The sequence below is a fragment of the Balearica regulorum genome, chromosome 1 (assembly GCF_011004875.1).
Source record: "Balearica regulorum gibbericeps isolate bBalReg1 chromosome 1, bBalReg1.pri, whole genome shotgun sequence".
Lineage (NCBI taxonomy): Eukaryota > Metazoa > Chordata > Aves > Gruiformes > Gruidae > Balearica > Balearica regulorum.
In genome coordinates this window covers 134,044,329-134,061,837 of record NC_046184.1, presented here as the reverse complement: position 1 = coordinate 134,061,837, position 17,509 = coordinate 134,044,329, and the positions used below count along the sequence as shown (strand labels likewise).

At 44.1% G+C, this 17,509-nt stretch overlaps 1 protein-coding gene across 1 annotated transcript; it reads right to left on the bottom strand.

Moving 5' to 3' along the window:
- Positions 1-3,720: 3,720 nt before the first annotated feature.
- RBBP7 (RB binding protein 7, chromatin remodeling factor) lies at positions 3,721-12,686 on the bottom strand. Its single transcript, XM_075775606.1, has 12 exons — positions 12,461-12,686; positions 11,983-12,127; positions 9,893-10,035; positions 9,232-9,405; positions 8,802-8,917; positions 8,055-8,215; positions 7,493-7,619; positions 7,322-7,399; positions 6,649-6,725; positions 6,133-6,190; positions 5,240-5,350; positions 3,721-4,280 (listed from the first exon to the last, which is right to left on the bottom strand). Exons 1-12 carry the CDS (start codon positions 12,474-12,476, stop codon positions 4,212-4,214), a joined length of 1,275 nt encoding a protein of 424 aa, XP_075631721.1. The 5' UTR covers positions 12,477-12,686; the 3' UTR covers positions 3,721-4,211.
- Positions 12,687-17,509: the final 4,823 nt, after the last annotated feature.

Sequence of the window (17,509 nt, the reverse complement as noted above, 5' to 3'; positions counted from 1 at the left end):
CGGAAACTGCTGGCACGGCCCCTGCATCGGCTGTCTCTGGCCAGATCGCGCCCTTCAGCAGCAGCTCCCCACCACTGGGTATCTGTTAGTCAAACCAAAACCACGCTCAGAGAACGCACGTGTGTCTGCTTCCGGGACGTGGCATTTTAGTGTTTTTTTTACACCCGTGAACAGCAGCTAGACTGAAGCGTGGCTAACCACACAGTGGCCCAGCTGTCCTTCAGCAGCTTTGACCTTTCATGCTGTACACCCTCTCCAGCTGCCGCCTACCTGCTAAGTAAGTCCAACAGCATCTCAGCCTTCCACAGGAATATTCAAGGGCTTTTGAACCTACCAGCATCGCTTTTAGAGGAACCAGTCTGGAAAAAGGTGTGGAAAGAGACACATCTATACTTGAGACCCAGTGCCTACAATTTGGGGGGGGTCCTGGTGACAGCAGGCAGGGACTTTTACTTACTTAAAAACAAGCAGCATCAGAAGAGCAATGAGAAGAGAGCTGCAATTAGTAGTTCACCCCTCCATCCCACTCTCCCTAGTTAGCAAGGTAGTAAGAAGACTTACTTAAGTATTAACAACCCAGCCATAACGGATGCACAAAGCTGAAATCCCTCATTATAGGAATGAGCTACATCAGACATGCTGGTGCAAAGCAAGCAGTAGGTCTCCTTGAAGAGGATCTCAGGTCCTTTACTGAAGAGCACCAGCAGCAGGAGGGATCACATAAAGGCCCACAGCTGTATCTGTGCCAGGAAGAGCCACCAGTGTGCTCTCTGGGAAGCGCTTTTGTTTTTCCAGTAACAATCAGCCAGGCCCTTGACCTCTTAATTTCCTGCTTTTCAAGAGCTGTGCATGTCAAAATGAATGTCAAAAGGAAGTAGGACCTGGCCAAAAACCGTGCTCAAGTTCAGTATGTTTAATGCTTATTATTTGCTGCCACGTGCAAATTAAATTAATCATCCAGAGTTCCCCTTAGGCATCATTGTGGGGCCCTTCCTGTGAGGCAAGGAGAGCTGCCGGCTGGCTCACATGCACCCGGACTTTGCCAACAGGCGCTGACTCTTCTGGCTGAATAACCATCAGTCAAGCAGTAAACAGGAAAGTCAGCAGCACCTTCGCTCCACAGCTTCATGCCATTCCCTCACAGCACCAGCACAGGGATGATCTGTGTAGGCAATGACCAGAGAGGCTGTGTTGTTGGGTTTGCGTGGCAAGGTTTTGGTAGCAGCCGGGGTGGGCAGTCTACAGGGGTGGCTTCTGTGAGAAGCTGCTAGAAGCTTCCCCTGTGTCTGACAGAGCCAATGCCAGCCGGCTCCAAGGCGGACCCGCTGCTGGCCAAGGCCAAGCCAATCAGCGCCTCTGGGATAACATATTTAAGAAAAAGAAAAAACAGTTAGAGAGGGAGCTTTTGCATCTGGAGGGAGGAGTGAGAAGATGTAAGAAACTCTGCAGACACCAAGGTCAGTGCAGAAGGAGGGGCAGGAGGTGCTCCAGGCGCCGGAGCAAGATTCCCCTGCAGCCCGTGGTGAAGACCATGGTGAGGCAGGCTGTCCCCCTGCAGCCCATGGAGGAAGGATGAGGGGGTGTAGAGATTCCATCTGCAGCCCGTGGAGGACCCCACGCCGGAGCAGGTGGAGACACCTGAAGGAGGCTGTGACCCCGTGGGAAGCCAACGCTGGAGCAAGCTCCTGGCAGGACCTGTGGACCCGTGGAGAGAGGAGCCCATGCCAGAGCAGGTTTGCTGGCAGGACTTGTGACCCTGTGGGGGACCCCACGCTGGAGCAGTTTGCTCCTGAAGGTCTCCACCCTGTGGGAGAGACCCACACTGGAGCAGTTCATGAAGGACTGTAGCCTGTGGGAGACTCACGCTGGAGAAGTTCATGAAGGACTGTCTCCCGTGAGAGGGACTCCATGCTGGAGCAGGGGAACAATGAGAGGAGTCCTCCCCCTGAGGATGAAGAAGTGGCAGAAACACCATGTGATGAACTGACCGTAACCCCCATTCCCCGTCCCCCTGTGCCGCTGAGGGGGGAGGAGGTTGAAGCCGGGAGTGAAGTTGAGCCCGGGAAGATGGGAGGGGTGGGGGGAGGTGTTTTAAGATTTGGTTTTATTTCTCATTCCTCTACTCTGTTTTGCCTAGTAATAAATTAGATGAATTCCCTAAGTTCAGTCTGTTTTACTTGTGATGATAATTAGTGAGTGATCTCTCCCTGTCCTTATCTTGACCTATAAGCTTTTTGTTGTACTTTTTCTCCCCTGTCTAATGAAGGAGGGGAGTGATAGAGCAGCTCTGGTGGGCACCGGGCCCTCAGCCAGGGTCAACATACCACAGGGGCCATGCCGGCAGGAGGTCAGTCCTCCAGTGACATACAGGCGAGCGCCTTCCCAACGAACAAATGCATTTACCTCAAAGAGCAGCAGTGAGCTGACCCTGCCAGAGCTAAACACCCCCCACAGCTGCTCAGTCACACCTCCCCACAGCAACGCAGGTGAGGGAACAGGAAGAAAATCTTGTGGGTAGAGATGAAGGTCAGTTCATAGGTGGGTGAGAGAAAGAAGGGAGGAAAAAAAAAAATGCGGAATCACTTGCCACCTCCCTGAAGCAGGCCGATGCCCTGCCAGCCTCCAAGCAACAGCCACCATGGCAGGCCCCTTCTTTCTCTACCTCATTTTTTAGTGCTGAGCGTGACGCAGGGTAAGGAACTATATTCCCTATTCCCCTTTGGGCAATTTGGGTCAGCTGCCCCAGCCGGGTCTCCTCCCCACCTTGTGCCCACCCCTGGCTGTGGTGCACAAGCACTGATCAGCACCCTCCTAGCCATACATCCTGCACCACGTACACACTGCACCACCTCCACAGCGTAGACTGGAGCGAGCTCCATCCCAGCCAGACCCAGCAAAGGTAGGTTAAGACACACAGCTTGAGCCCAGCAGCCTACCAACTTGTTAAAATTCAGGTAAAGACAAGAGCAAGATAGGCATTTTCAACATCAAAAAATCACATTTTCAGTATCACTCACCACAGCCGCCTTTTTTTCAGTTTGAGCAGAAAGATCAGGACAACCAACAATTCACCTAAGACAGGCCTCTATTAAATAACTAAAAAGCTTTAATTTAAACTCAAGTTAGACACAGATTTGTCTGACTGACAGCTTCAAAGGTGATCCATAACTTGTCAGTAGAACCATGATAAATATGGAGGTATTTTACTTCTGCATGGTTCAAATTCTCCAGCTTTCCAGTCAGCCAGAAGTTTAAAAGCAAACTGTATGTTTGTCTTGTATTTCTTCAGATGTTGATGTATTTTAGACACATGCCCAATTGCCTCACACCATTTTAATTGAAAGAAGCTACAGGAAGGCTCTAAATGAACATGGGCAAGACCAATTCACTGCGATCACACTGCCATCCTAGCACCCAAGATAGGAGAAGGTTAAAGGCCAGTGCTTCCACTCAACAGTTCCTTGAATCTGCTCACGATTTATCCCTGAACTTTTCAGGAGCGTGAGTGGTGATGCCCCTGTGACCTCCTGTCACCATTCTGTTTGTGAAGAAGCCAAGTTAGCGATTCCAAGTATTTCACATCAAGACAACACTCATCCCCCTGATCATTAATTGTGGGGTAAGTCATACACTATATCTCTATTGCCACCCAGAAATTAAATTCTATTTGGACAAAAAGGCATTCACTTTATGTCAATGGACACCAAACACACCAAACACTTTATTTAATAAATTTTATTTATGCAAAGCCAATCCAAAACTGTTGTCTAAAAGTGAAAAGCTCTTTTTACATATTAATAAAAACTTTTTTTGCATGTGCGCACACTTGCTGAGTGGAAAGAGTGAGGATTTAACCATTATTTACAGGAACCCACTAAGTTTGTTTAAAAATATAGACATAGGTATTAGGTCATTCTTATTTTCCCTAAAAGCTAATTGCTGTACAGTATACAATTGCTCCAAGTGCCCAAATACCCAAGGGTATCCCATGACAACATGACTATACAAGCTTTCCATGCCCAATTAAGAGTACTCTCATTTTGATGTAATGCTTCTGCCCACTGCCTGGTTGGGTTGTTTTTTGGTTTTTTTGTTCAGTTGGTTTTTTGGGGGCTTTTTCATTTGTTTTTGGGGTTTTGGGGTTTTTTAGTGTATATAGTAATCAAATTATATTACTATGTCACACTCAGTATTTCCTTAAGGAAGAAAAGTTATGTTCCTTGACCCTCCAGTTCGGTTGCTGCTATATCTGGTTCTTCATCGTTGTAAATGTTTTCTGCCTAAAGACACAAAAATATTACAAGTGGTAGACACAATAGTTCTTAAACAAATCTTCTACACTTTATATAGAAAAAAACATAATGCCAAGAAGGCACAGGCATCACCCCTGCCCTAAAGGGACCCTCTCCCTGCTTTTCCTTAAAGGGCAGTCAAATTTAGGAAGGTGCATGCAGTGGCTAGTCTTCAGCAGTTGTCTTCTCATGCCATTTTATTTCAGCAGGATAAGCCTTCGTTATTTCATTCCTTACTGTGAACATTTTGTTACTTGGGCTTATCTCAACCTCAGTCTGAGCACACAAAACAAGTTAAGAACAGGTATTAAAAACTGAAAGCCTGACTTGTGACAGACATTTAAGTCTGTCACATTTTTTTTAACTTAAGTTATTCCCAATTGATTTTATTCCACATTTCATAGAATCGTTTTGGTTGGAAAAGACCTTTAAGATCATCAAGGGCAGCTGTTAACCTAGCACTGCCAAGTCCACCACTAAACCACATCCCTAAGCACCACTACATCTACACATCTTTTAAGTATCTCCAGGGATGGCAACTCAAGCACTTCCCTGGGTATAATTGATCAAATTTCTGTAATGTAAAATAATATGAGCTAACTGGAGAGTTAGAAGGCATCTTGCTTCATAGTCAACATGCACAGGGTTGGTGGGGGTCTAAGAATAAGTCTTGGCTAGTATTAGATTTAAGTTCTCAACTACCACATTTATTCTTACTATTAACTAGTACCTAAGACTTGGAGTCAAGAAGTGGCTAGCAGTTGCATTTATTCAGGTTGTTTTAGTCTTTGTTTTCTTTTGAAAGTCTTACTCTGCAATCGAAGAGTGGAAGTACAGGGGAATAGACTGCTTTCAGTCACTGAAGGCACAAGCTGCCCTAAGAAGTGATTTCAGTTTCATTTATGCAACTTGCTTCAGAGCAACTCAAGAGCTGTTGTGACACTCACCATTTGCCATATCTGCATTATGTTGTCCTCCGACACAGAACAGATTACCCAAGGCTCATTAGGATTCCAACTGAAGTCTGAAATTTTGGCAGTGTGTCCTCCATGAATAAACTGTTAAAAAACCCAGAAGCTTCAGTAAGCCACTTCATCTCTAGAGAGAAATCTGTTAAAACCCAAGATTCCAAAGTTAAACTCATCATGCTGGTGATGACACCAAGAAGGAAAACTTGCTACTAGAGATTCAGAGCACAGAGGTAGAGATGCATGTGAAACATTGCATTCCGTTCATTGCTGGTGGACATGGATGCAGTCACCGAAACAGCACTTAAGGCGACAGTTCATATTGTTACAGCAACAGCTGACTGACATCCTCAAAATGGTGCTACTTCACACAAGGCTGGGCTGTGAAATCTGGCCATATTTTATATCCATTACCTCATCTAATCATCTGAGCACTTATAGTTTGGTTTCCTCATTTCCTGTGCAACTGTATAAGTATTTTTAATTGTTCCCTAAGGAAGCAGAACAAAACGTAAGCCTTTGTACTTTTTACATCAGTCAGGCTAGTTATATGGGACCTAATTTGTCTAACGCAAGATAAACAATTTGAGGCCTTGGCTTTACATGCATTTAGTTATGAGAGTACTGACAAGCACATGGCCAAACTATAAATATATTCAACAATAAAGATGTGTAAATAACATCCAGTACAGCTTTGAAAAAATATCATTACCTTCAGAACTGAACAGAGGAAGCCTACTGCAAGTTAGTGCAATGGATTAAAAACCAGGGAGGTGAAAAGATTTACGAAGTGATGCAGTTTTAGTAGCAGTCCTAAGACATCATACGGCCACGTAATGTGCCAGCAGACTGAAACCTGACCAAAAGCATACCAGCAGCTCAGGAGGTCCGTCTTCTGCATCCTCTGCAGACTGCTCTTCTCCAATTTTACTGGAAGAAAGCAGTTCATACTTTTTATTAATAATGAAAATTGCATCCTATATTAGCTTAACTTAACAGTTCCTAGCCTTTGTTTCCAGTATTTGTTTTTGCTATTGGTTTTTCTCACTGTCAAATAACTATAAGCCTCAGGTATAAAACATCAACTGTATGGTGTTATCATTACTGAAATAGAATCTAACTTGCAAAGCACATGGAAGCAGAAATCACTTATTACTAAAGACAACAGAAAACAAGTCTATCAGCAAGAAATCCTCACAGAGTAGTAACATGCAAGTCCTGCTGCTTCTACTGTATACCCAAAAGACCAGGTCTGAATTAAGCAGGCAAGGCAGGCTAGAAAACATCACAAATCACATCTTCCAAATAAAGTAGGTTTGCAGGTTTGTTTTTTTTTTTTAAATATACTATCTGTTCATATATACTAAAAGAAAGGAATTGCTCTTCACCTTAGATCCCATACGTTAAGCCGACGATCAGTACCACTTGAAGCAAGAATTGTTTCATTATGAGGAGACCAGTGAACCTATTGAAAGAAAACAACTTGACTGGAACAGTTACTAATTTCAGCATATCCTAAATAACCAGTACTAGCACCTGGCCACTAATTTTCAACATCCATACTCAATAAATCAGTTTCTTCCAGCACAAGGGATATTCTATAGCTCAAATAGAGTGCTTTAAAGTCTTAAGGCTTCTCAAACTGGACAACCAATGTTATTTCACTGTTACAGATTTATCATATCATGAAATTTAATTGTCTAAAATTCACTGTTACTTGTACCTACTAAATAGGCAGAGTTCACAATATTAGATTTGAACCCAAGTCCTCTCTACAGGCGGAGATTTTAGAGAAACCTTCTACCTGAAGGTACTTCCAAACTCCAAGTATCTTTTTAGGAATAAGTTGCTGACTACTTGCTTCAGAGTCAAGTGGTGAAAGGCAGAAAGAAACTACGTGGTACTGTCTGTATTTCGTATTTGTTGAACCAAAATTCACTATTTTATGTTTAACAGACTTATTTATTATGGTTGGTCGCCATATGAAAATCTACATGTTCTTGTCCAAGTCAGTACTCTTCTAGTTTTTTTCCCTACAGCTTGTGAGAAAAGTTTACCCACCTGAAAAATTTCATCTTTATGAGACTCAAAAGAATGGAGTTTCAATTTTAAGTTTCGAAGATCCCATAGAGCCACTGTCTGGGAGAAGTGACAAGAAATTGGTTTTACTCTAATGGCTATAGAACCATCATCTAGAATACTTATGAATTTAAAGTATACACAAGCAAAAACCTTGTCAGCAGAACCAGTTGCTAGAATGAACTCGCTGTAAGGATTGAAGGACAGACAGTTGACCTCGGCTGTATGAGCATCTACAGAATGACTTGGCTTGGACGTGGTATTAGATCTTGTGTCCCAACTGTGGCAATGAAGGGTTTAGGGGAGGGTGAGGGGCAGGGAGGAGAGAGCGAAAGTGAACAAATGTAAGTTTTCACAGGTTCTTTTTCACTACACTACACATTAGTTGAAGAGACTACACTATTACTAAAGCTAAGTCTGAAGCTACAGTTTTTATTTCAGAGCTTTTCAGTATTTTATTTGTTGTACGTGAGCAGTTCACACCAGGAAGCTGACATATATACTAATTACATCTTATTTTCAACTGATGTGAATACATTAAATGACACACATATTTCAGTGATTCTGCAGCATTACTATAGTTGGTTGCACTAAAGACCTACATGAGATCATTCCAGAATTCAGGTTTGGGTTTTTTTTTTATCCACTTGCTCTGGACTGGTCCACTGACAGCACAGAGCAGGCACTATCCAGAAACTGCTTAACCTCAACTTACATCATAAGCTTCTGATCATCCGCCACGGATCCAAACAGAGATTCATGGAGCAGATGCCACGCCACGTCTTCTACTACTGCAGAGTGCCCAGTAAAGATTGCTTTTGCATCAACGATTTTGCCTTCTTTTGGTCCAGCACTTACATCCCATAAACACACAGTCTGTAAATAAGAGTCATATTCCATTGTCATGCAGACTCTGACTGTATTATTTTTCAAATAAATAATCACATTCTACATATAAACAGAGAGATGACACTCCTAAAACAGCTGTTTTTGAAAAGGAACACTTAATATGCCATGAGATGTGAGCTAAGTTATCAATCAGCTTTCTGCAAATTAAAGGTCAAAGGATTATCTGTAAGGTCACAAAAGCAATTTACGCTTTTAAAGTCCACAAAGAAACGTGTAAGCTATTAGTTCAATTGATCTTTGAGAGTCTTACTAATTTATGGTCTCAGACCCAAGCCAGTTTAAAGGGTTGTTATACAACAATTTCTTCCAGCAGACAACTATAAAAACATTCTGTTCTTACTTCAACAAGAACATTACAAAGAACTGGCTGTTGATTACAGCCTAAAGTCAACTGACAGCGTTAAGAAATATAATTACGGTATGTGAGAGCTTTCCCACATAACAATATACAGCTACCCTAACCCGGTTACTCTGTACTATCTATTACAGCATAAATTAGAAGCGGTTGTTTGGTTGGGGTTTTTTTAAATAGGGGAAAAGATGTGGTTTTTACATGATCATCTGATGCGCTGAGAAGATGTCCACTCAAATTTGAGTTCCATGATAAGCCATAGCCTTCCTTCTGGTGCCCTCTTAATCTAAGATCAGGATTACACTCTCCACTTGGGTCTGAAAGAGAAGAAATTCCTTCCATTTAGCTTCACCCTGCACATCAATCCATAGGAGCATCATTATCACTTAAGAACTTTGTTTCTGTTGCAATAATTATATTTTATACATCAGTCTCTTCAGAGTGCTGCTTCTACCAAGACTCTCTTACGATATTGAGCATGACCAGGCAGTCAGCAAAGATATGTGCTGTTTTATTCGGATTCTGGAGCCCATCACCTCTCTGCCCAATTACAGTTAAATACAGTTTAACTGTACAGTTTACCCCTCAATGACGAGGGGCATTTTGCTTAACTTCAAGAAGTCTGACGCACCTGGTTTTGAAGGATGTTTAGTGTAGTCAAATACCAACACATCAGCAGATGGTGTTTTTGTAGCAATGATGCAAGGATTCTGCGGCATGTAACGAGCGCGGTTTACTTCACCTTCATGGTTAATTTTAATCTCTGTTTCAATTTTGCCGGTCACAGATCCAAAGCCACCAAACTCTACATTTGTCAGAAAAAGGTCAGTTTATCCTATCAACTATTTTAAACATAAAACAGCATTTCATACCATCTCCCCCACTCCAAGAAACAGTAATAAGCATCTTACCATAATACCATAAAGCCTATGAAAGACTAGCACCATGTGACACAACAGCATTAACCCTTTAGATATTTTGAATCCTCTACGATACAAACTCTTTCAGAGCTTTAGCCTCTATTTGAGGTAGATGCTTATCAATTTTCACCACAACTGACAGAGGCAGTAGAAATACTAGTAGGGATTATGTATCATAATGCTACCTAAGTTCTTCTGAAATAAGAAGTTTTCTCTTTTCAGTCCCAATTAATGAATTAACGATCTAGAATTAGTGTGAGCTGATAAGTATATGTCAGCTTTAGTATTTAACAGAAAGTCAGAATACCATTGGACAGAACACTTAGTAATGTCACTGCTAAAACATAATCTAAGAATGCATGCGCTGCCCACCTCCTTTCTCACTGTCATATTGCGAAGCATCAAACTGATCATCATTGGGAATCTGGACTCTTGCAACAACCAGGTGGTTCTGTTCATCAGACGTGTGTGTTCCCAAAACCAGCCAGTGTAGAGCATAATCCTTTCCTTCTGGCCTGTTTAGAATAATAAATGCATGGAATAAAATCACGTGCTCAGTTCCAGAAGTTTGATAGCTAGCATCAATAACATTCAAGATCCAAACTTCTTCAGAGAGCTAGAAAAGAGAGACTCGTGTAAGACCTCCTTTCTTTTGTTGCAAGAGACTTTGAGCTAGATTCTGATATAAGCAAGCCAAAGATACAACCAGCAAAACTAGAGTGACAATACAAGTCAGTAAACATTGCCACTATGGCTTGAAAGGGACAATTGCAATTTGCACAGCAGTTAAAGGTGAAACTAATACCTACTTCTGTCTCTAATTCCCCTAGCAGCCGCATAGTATTGATTTAGAAAACAATCAGTACTATTTCTATAAAACACAAATACTGAGGACAAGTGGCAACCTATTTTAGTTACTTCTTTTAGAAGTTTTTACCAGTTATTGTTTTATTTTAGAAGCTCATTTTTAAACACTGCACAAATCCTAGCTAACTAGAATAAAATTTCTCCTCTGGTGATTAAATGCAACATTTAGTACTACGTAAAAGGCCGGATGGGCATTGCCATTTATCTCTGAAAGGAAAAATGTGAACAGTCAACACCAAGCAACTTCTGCATTCTTGAAAGCAACAAACTAATTAGGCTGTCTGAATCCAAGCAAACAGGAATCATTTGGGCAATCACAAAGCACCAGAAACCAAGTATTACTACCCCACTTCCAAGGCATCATCATACATTTTGAGGGGGAAAGAAACAAAACAAAAAACACACAATGCACACGCACTTACTTGCATCAGGAACAGGTGTCCCATCATGTCAGGTGCCATACAAAGAGGCAGTCCTTGCCTTAAATGGCTTACATATTTTGACACTGGATAATTGGAAATACCACATTTTAAACTGAATATTAAGTCAATCTGCAAAATACGAGGCAAGCAGAAGTGTTCCTCATAAGGGCTCCACACCCTCAAATCCCCACTTCATTTTCTCCATGCCATCACTAGTTAGTTCACATCTCTCAACACCTTCCCCAAATATTCTGGTACACAAAATTAAGTCATCACCTAACCACCAAGTATAACATCACATACGTAAGGTGGAATTTTAAAGAGGAAAGAGACCATCCTCTGATTATTGCATGAACTCTACGTGTAAGATATTTTAAAACCTAGCTGTACACAGTTTACAACATGAGGGACCCAGTCCTTGTACCCTACCTCAATGGAGCCCATAGCGGTTACTGCAACAATTGAAGTTCTATAGTAGCTGGTACATAATCTATCCCCATCTTCAAAATTCTTTAAGAAACAAACCAGTGAGCCCACAATTTTCAGGGGAGGTAGAAGAACAGGAAAACTAAAATGTGAAGTTAACAGTGAGCCAGGGACAGAACCAAGATGTGAAGCACCAATCTTAGAACAATATCCTCTTAAGTGAGTCCAGACTTAAAACAAACAAGCAAACAAAAAAAATCAGAGACAGATACTATAGCTTCTACAGAACAGTAATCTGTAGCATCCATGAGGAAAAACAGTCTTCAAGAAAAAGCTAATTTAGTACATAGATTTCTCTGATCAGAATTAACTATAGAAGAGTGTTAGGTCTCTTATGTATCAATAAATTGAGAAAGATTTCTCTCCTCATACCTCACATCTTCTACAAGGCTAAGCTAGAGTTCTGTGAAGTATCAGCTTGTGACTTCTTCTCCCAGAGCTTCTGCATACCCACGGGTTTTTTAAAGTTATAAGCAAAATAAAGTGTTACAAGCTCACAAAGAGCAGTCTAACCCAAATTATTCTTTTCTTGCATGGTTTTTATCCTCAAGTTACTTAACAGATATGGTTAAGAGACAGAAAGAAGAGTGGAACAAGCAATTGCACATAGCTTTGCAAACTAAGCAAATCATCAGCTGAGCCCAGTGCCTCCCTGGCACCTTCCAGGCCTCTCATTCCCTCTCTCACCTGGTCACATCAGGCAGCCACTGCACGGTGAGACTGGGCCACTCCAGAGCGTGTGTCATCACCAGGTCGTACAAGAAGGGGGTGTTTTTTTTCCAGATCTTGTACTCTTCGCTGATGACGCGCTCCTCCACCGTGTCCTCCAGCACTGCGGGAAGGGAGAGAGATGAACCAGGGGCTGGTCTCCTGGGGCCGCTGAACCGCGGCGCGGGGGGAGGGAGGAGACACCGCCACGGGCCGAAGCTATACTAGGGAGAGGGCGGGGTACGAGAGGGGGTCCCGAAGCGCCCTCAGGGGCAGTCGGTGGGAAGATAGCTGCAACCGCCCCACCCCTGCTACCACCCCATCGGAAGCTCCTTGGAAAGGAAGCGCGGAGCGCCTCAGGCCCGCCACGCCACCCGCGCACCCCCCCCCCCCCCCCGCGGCACACGCGTCCTCACCCCACCGCCCAGCCGGGAAGAGGGAAGAAGGGGTGTCGTACCTTCTTTGCTCGCCATTTTGGGCGTGGGTGGCCGTGCGCGCACAGGCACGGCGCAGCGCGGGAAGCAGCGGGTAACGGCGCCGGAGGGGGAGAGGGGCGGGGCGGGGCGGGGCGGGGCGGGAGGGAGCGAGGGCCGCAGCTGACGGCCCCAACGGCGCTGCCGCCGCCCCGCCGCGCGCGGGCTTCACGACTTCCAACCCCCGCCTCGCACTCCTGCGCATGCGCTGCCGGCGGGCCCGCGGCACCACCGCCCACAGCGGCAGCCAATGGAGTGGGCGGAAGGGCCGCGAGGGCGCGCGCGCGCGGGGCGGGGCCGGCGCGAGAAGGGGCCACAGGGCGGCCGGGGGGCTCCAATCAGGCGCTGGCGCGCGCTGAACCCACGCGGAGCGGGGCGGGGCCGCCCTAACGGCCGGGAGCGCGCAGGAGGCCCCTGGAACCGCGGGGGGGGGGGGGGTAGGGAGGCGCAATGGCGGAGATGGCGTTGCCGCCAGGGCCTTCCTGTCCCCAGAGCGCCCGGACTCGGCCCCGAGAGGGCTGACGCTGCGCCCGGGCGCGTCCGGGGCTATGCGGCGGCGACGGGATTACGGGGTGGGGCGGAGCGGACGGTTTGGGGGCGGAGGGAAGGCAGGTCAGCCTGGCCGCGCTGTTACCGCGAGGTGGGGCTGTAGGTAAAGCGGCTCCAGCGAGGGTACCGGGGGGGGAGCTAGCAAAGGGGCGCCGTGCTGCCTCAGCGCAGTTCAAGGGCGCTAACGGAGCAACCTGCCAGCCCGTTCCAGAAGCCGCCTCACCGCACCCGGAGGAAGGCTGGCTCATAACGCAGAGGCTCAGGCGTAGCACCCTCTTCAGACGTACGGGTTTGATGAGCATCACCTGCTCACCAGAATCTTGCCGTTGCCCCAAAATCCCAGCTTAGCAGGAAGGCGTCAGTGCCGCTGACAGGCTGCTACACGAGCTGTGCGGAGCTACGGACACCACGGTGGGGTTAATAACTAGTTTCTCTGCTTGGACGGTACCCCCTGGCCAAGCCGGTGCCCCCCGGGGCAGGCATGCTCCCCTTGGTAATTACACAGGCTGTGGTGCTACCATTGCGGTGTCACCACAAGCCAAACTGAGGAGCACTCCTATGGATACCACTGCGGAAGATCTAAGTACCAAAGTATTTTTCATTAGTATAATTTACGCTCAACTTCCTTGCAGACGGATAAAATCAAAATTCTAGAGGTGTTAAATCCCCAAAACACTCAAGAGTGGGTGAAGAACATAAACATCTTTCTGGCCCTCCTCTTTACCCTACATGTTACTGCTGCTCTAAGGCAGACTTGCCAAACAGGGCATCAGTCATTGCATGTTGGAAATAGAAATAGGGAACAGGAGTAGTTCTATTATTAAATCATTCATTAGTTTTCTTGAATGGAACCCAGGGTACATTCAGAAAGGAGGGACAGTGCAGTCAACGAGACAGAAATGAGAACAAATTACTTTTTCTACAGAAGTGTCCAAAATACAAAATGCAAGATACCCCTTTCCACCAGTCAGAAATTACAATAATTTAACCTTTAAAAGACAAAAGACCAGCCCACATCTTTAACATCAGTTAAAAGATGTAGGGCTGCTGTGGCATGAGGCAGCCAGCCATGGGCTGCGGGGCGAGCCGCACAGCACAGGGCCGTGCTCAGCCCCCTGTGCAGGCTCTCACCACGGCAGCGTGTTTCTTTGATCCATGCTCCACAGTATGTGGAGGTTTGGGGCTTTGGCGGTAACATACAAATTCCTTGGAGATGCAGCAGCTACCAGATGCCCTGTCTGCATTTGAAACAATCATACATTTAGCAGGCAAGAATGACAGTTGACTTGTATTTAGTATGTCTTAGCTAATAAGCCCTAAATTATATTAAAAACTTAGGTATTAATCCCACTTTACAAGTAGAAATCTATAAGTAAAAATGGTTACAGAGGCCACAGCTGAATAGTTACTATTTTTCAGCAATGGTGCTGAAGACAACAGAATGTTGCTTAATTTTCTAGAAGAAATACATGTTTTAACTGTTTGTTAGTTGCAATTAGGGCATGGAAGACACTGAACTGCATTGACATAATACCAGTCAGTCTTAGAAGAGTTTTAACTTCTATTGTTGTCTAATAGGGTCAGTGGTATTGTCTGACACAGCTTTGTTTGAGCAGTCGCATACAGATCAAACATACAGCTTTGCCACATGCCTCCCCAGCCTTTAGCTATCACTGACCAAAATACCATTTAATTTAACTGCTTTCTATTCAGCCTAAATGAACAGTGCTTGCCACAGGTCATAGCCTTAACCAGGGTAGATCCTTCTGGCAGCTAATAACACTTTCCAGCAGAATAATGGAAATAGAGGCCGTCAGGAATCAGGTTAGATTCTCCTGAATCCCCCTAAAGATGCAAAGGAACTTTTTGCCTCCAAATTGCATGGGTTTTCTTACCGTGTTGTGCCTTACAGTTCTAAGATGAATTCTTGCTTCGGTGTTAAACTCAAGGAGACAAATCTTGTATCACTAAGGCTCATATGCGTTGAATCCCCGAAGGGGAGGAAATCAGCTCTGTAGTGGAGCTCAGGGTGCTCAGCTACAGACAGTGGCAGGAGAGAGAGGGGAACACACAGCCCAGTAAGAGCCAGCGTTTTCTTAATTTTCCCTCTGTGAGGACACTCTTCATGGGCTGAGCCTTCTATGGTCTGAACTCCAGTTTTTCAAACAAGGAATCCAGTTATGGAAAATGTTTATGTCTAGGAGAGGCTGGAGAGTCAGAGGCTGGTAATAGCAGCCAAAGGTTGTAGCATGGGAATCGGGGAAGAAGGCTGAGGTAGACAGCCAGCTCCTCAAACAGGAAGCCTTCCCTAATGAACCGTTGCTTTTTTTGGCCAGAGCATTGAAAACCAGAAATCTTTTGATGAAGTTAAAGAACTATATATTAATCTTCTCCTTAAACCTGCACAAATTGGAACTAAAGCTGTGCATAGCTTACTCAAAATGAGAATCTTGCTAAAGTAATTGGATGCTGCAAAATAATGTGCTAGGAGTGCACAAGCGAGTGTGTTAACACAGACCCAGAGCCTTGATCATACAAGATGTGTTACCAGCTTGCCTTTGGCAACACTAACAAGTTGTTTTGGTATTTGCTGCCAAGTATGTGTCTACTCCTACAAAGTGCTGAGGCCTTCCAAAAACATTGGAGAGTGAAGACTGAACCTTTCAGAGTCTGTGTGTTGTTACAGAGCGTTGATCACTTAAACCTCAGATAGTGGATAAGGGAAATCTCTGTCAGGCTTTCTGGCTTTAAGTGACCCCTGTTAGCTCTCACTGAAGGGTAATTACATGGGCCCTTGCAAGATCAAGCCTGTATAAGCATTTGGGTGGGATGCTGTTTGTGCCTTATGCTGTAAACAGCAGTATTTTTTGCCACAGCTTACCTGTAATATGATGGGGAAAATGTGAACTAATTTTGGAAAACTATAAACAAAATTGTCCTTCAATGACGTCATGTAGGGCTTGGCTGAATATAAGTGAAGAGAGGAATTGCTCCCTGACCCTCCACAAATTTTTGCAGGCTCCGTTTAGGATCTGCAAATTGAGTTGGATTCTAACCAGGCTGCCAGGACTAGTATTAGCTTTGGTGAACAAAACCTGTCACACCTATATATCGAAACAGTTGGTAAGCGACCAGCACAGTTCTCTTCTCCTTGCTAGCAGTTATACTTGCACACAGCCAAATTTTCTTTTAATTTAAACCCACGCACTGAAAATCCTAGTATTATGTGCTTTTCTCCCATTGAGACTGTAATGGAGAAGACAATTTATAAAGAGTACAGCTGTCAAAGAAGGTACATCATCGGCTCTTAGGCTGGTTATTTGCGATTTATCAGCATGGTCATATCTATGACCACACATCTAAAACATATCCTTTGATTCCCACACTTTGTAAGGAAAGTAATTATCCAAGGCTGTTGTTTATCACTTGCAATACATGTAAAATGTATGATAAATTAGTTTTGAAGTAAAAGAGTGACTTGAATCATAAGCTTTATTTTATTAAACTATACTTCCTTCAAACCTAAGCATGAAATATTGCATTTTCATTTCAGTAAAAAAAACCCTGTCTCCTGCATCCTCAATTGTATGTGCTGCATCGTGCTTCAAATTGCCAGATACACTTAGGAAGAATTATGTGCACTTATTAATTTTCAGCTTGAAGACATGTATGCTGATTTATCACCCTGCAAAGAATTACCTGGCTTGCTGATGCGTATGTCTCTTACACATTATGCAGAGCTGATGGATGTTCGTAGCACAACTCAGCAAGTAGGTGTAGGTATTACTGTGAATGACCATCTCAATCAGAAAATTGTTTAAAGAAAATCGAGTTTGCACAAAAACTCAAAATTGCCCATTGGAAAAGTAAAGTAGCAGCCTCAGCATTTATTATTCTCTAATATATTTGCTATCATTGCATAGTCTCAATAGCCTGTTTGGAATAAAGCATAATTTTTGTCAAACATGCAGATAAAAACACACCTTAGTTTAAGTGATGCAAACATCTATTCCGAATTTCTTGAAATGTGACCATGTTTATTTTCCCACTGCTTATCCAATATTTCTTTGCATGTACCTAGTGATTATTATCTCCCCAGAATAAATCACACCTAACTGATACCCTGCTCTCACAGAAAATCTTGAGCTGTAGTAGTATAGCAGTGTCTTGGACTTTCTTCTTCTCTGTGACATGCAGTTTGGGATTTGTCTAATGACAGCGTGTCTCTGGCGGTTTATTTCTAAATAGGCTTGGCTCGGGTTTATCCTGATATGCAACATACATATGCTGCATAGCCATGTGCAAATGATAGCTTTCGCTTTGCAGTGAATAAAGTATATTTGTAGGAACGTCAGTACTTGGGGGAAGGCATGACTCACTTGGATTATATCCAGCATCGTAGATAAATTCTCCTCTTGAACCTTCTAGGTGGGATTGTTCCCACTATTGGGATGCTGTAGTGGGACCTCATGATCTGCATTTTC

Coding starts and splice junctions, on each gene's coding strand:
- RBBP7 (XM_075775606.1), bottom strand. Junction 7,400..7,492: donor CAACTGGTTCTGCTGACAAG/GTTTTTGCTTGT, acceptor CACTTCTCCCAG/ACAGTGGCTCTATGGGATCT. Junction 6,726..7,321: donor ATAAAGATGAAATTTTTCAG/GTGGGTAAACTT, acceptor TTCTTTCAATAG/GTTCACTGGTCTCCTCATAA.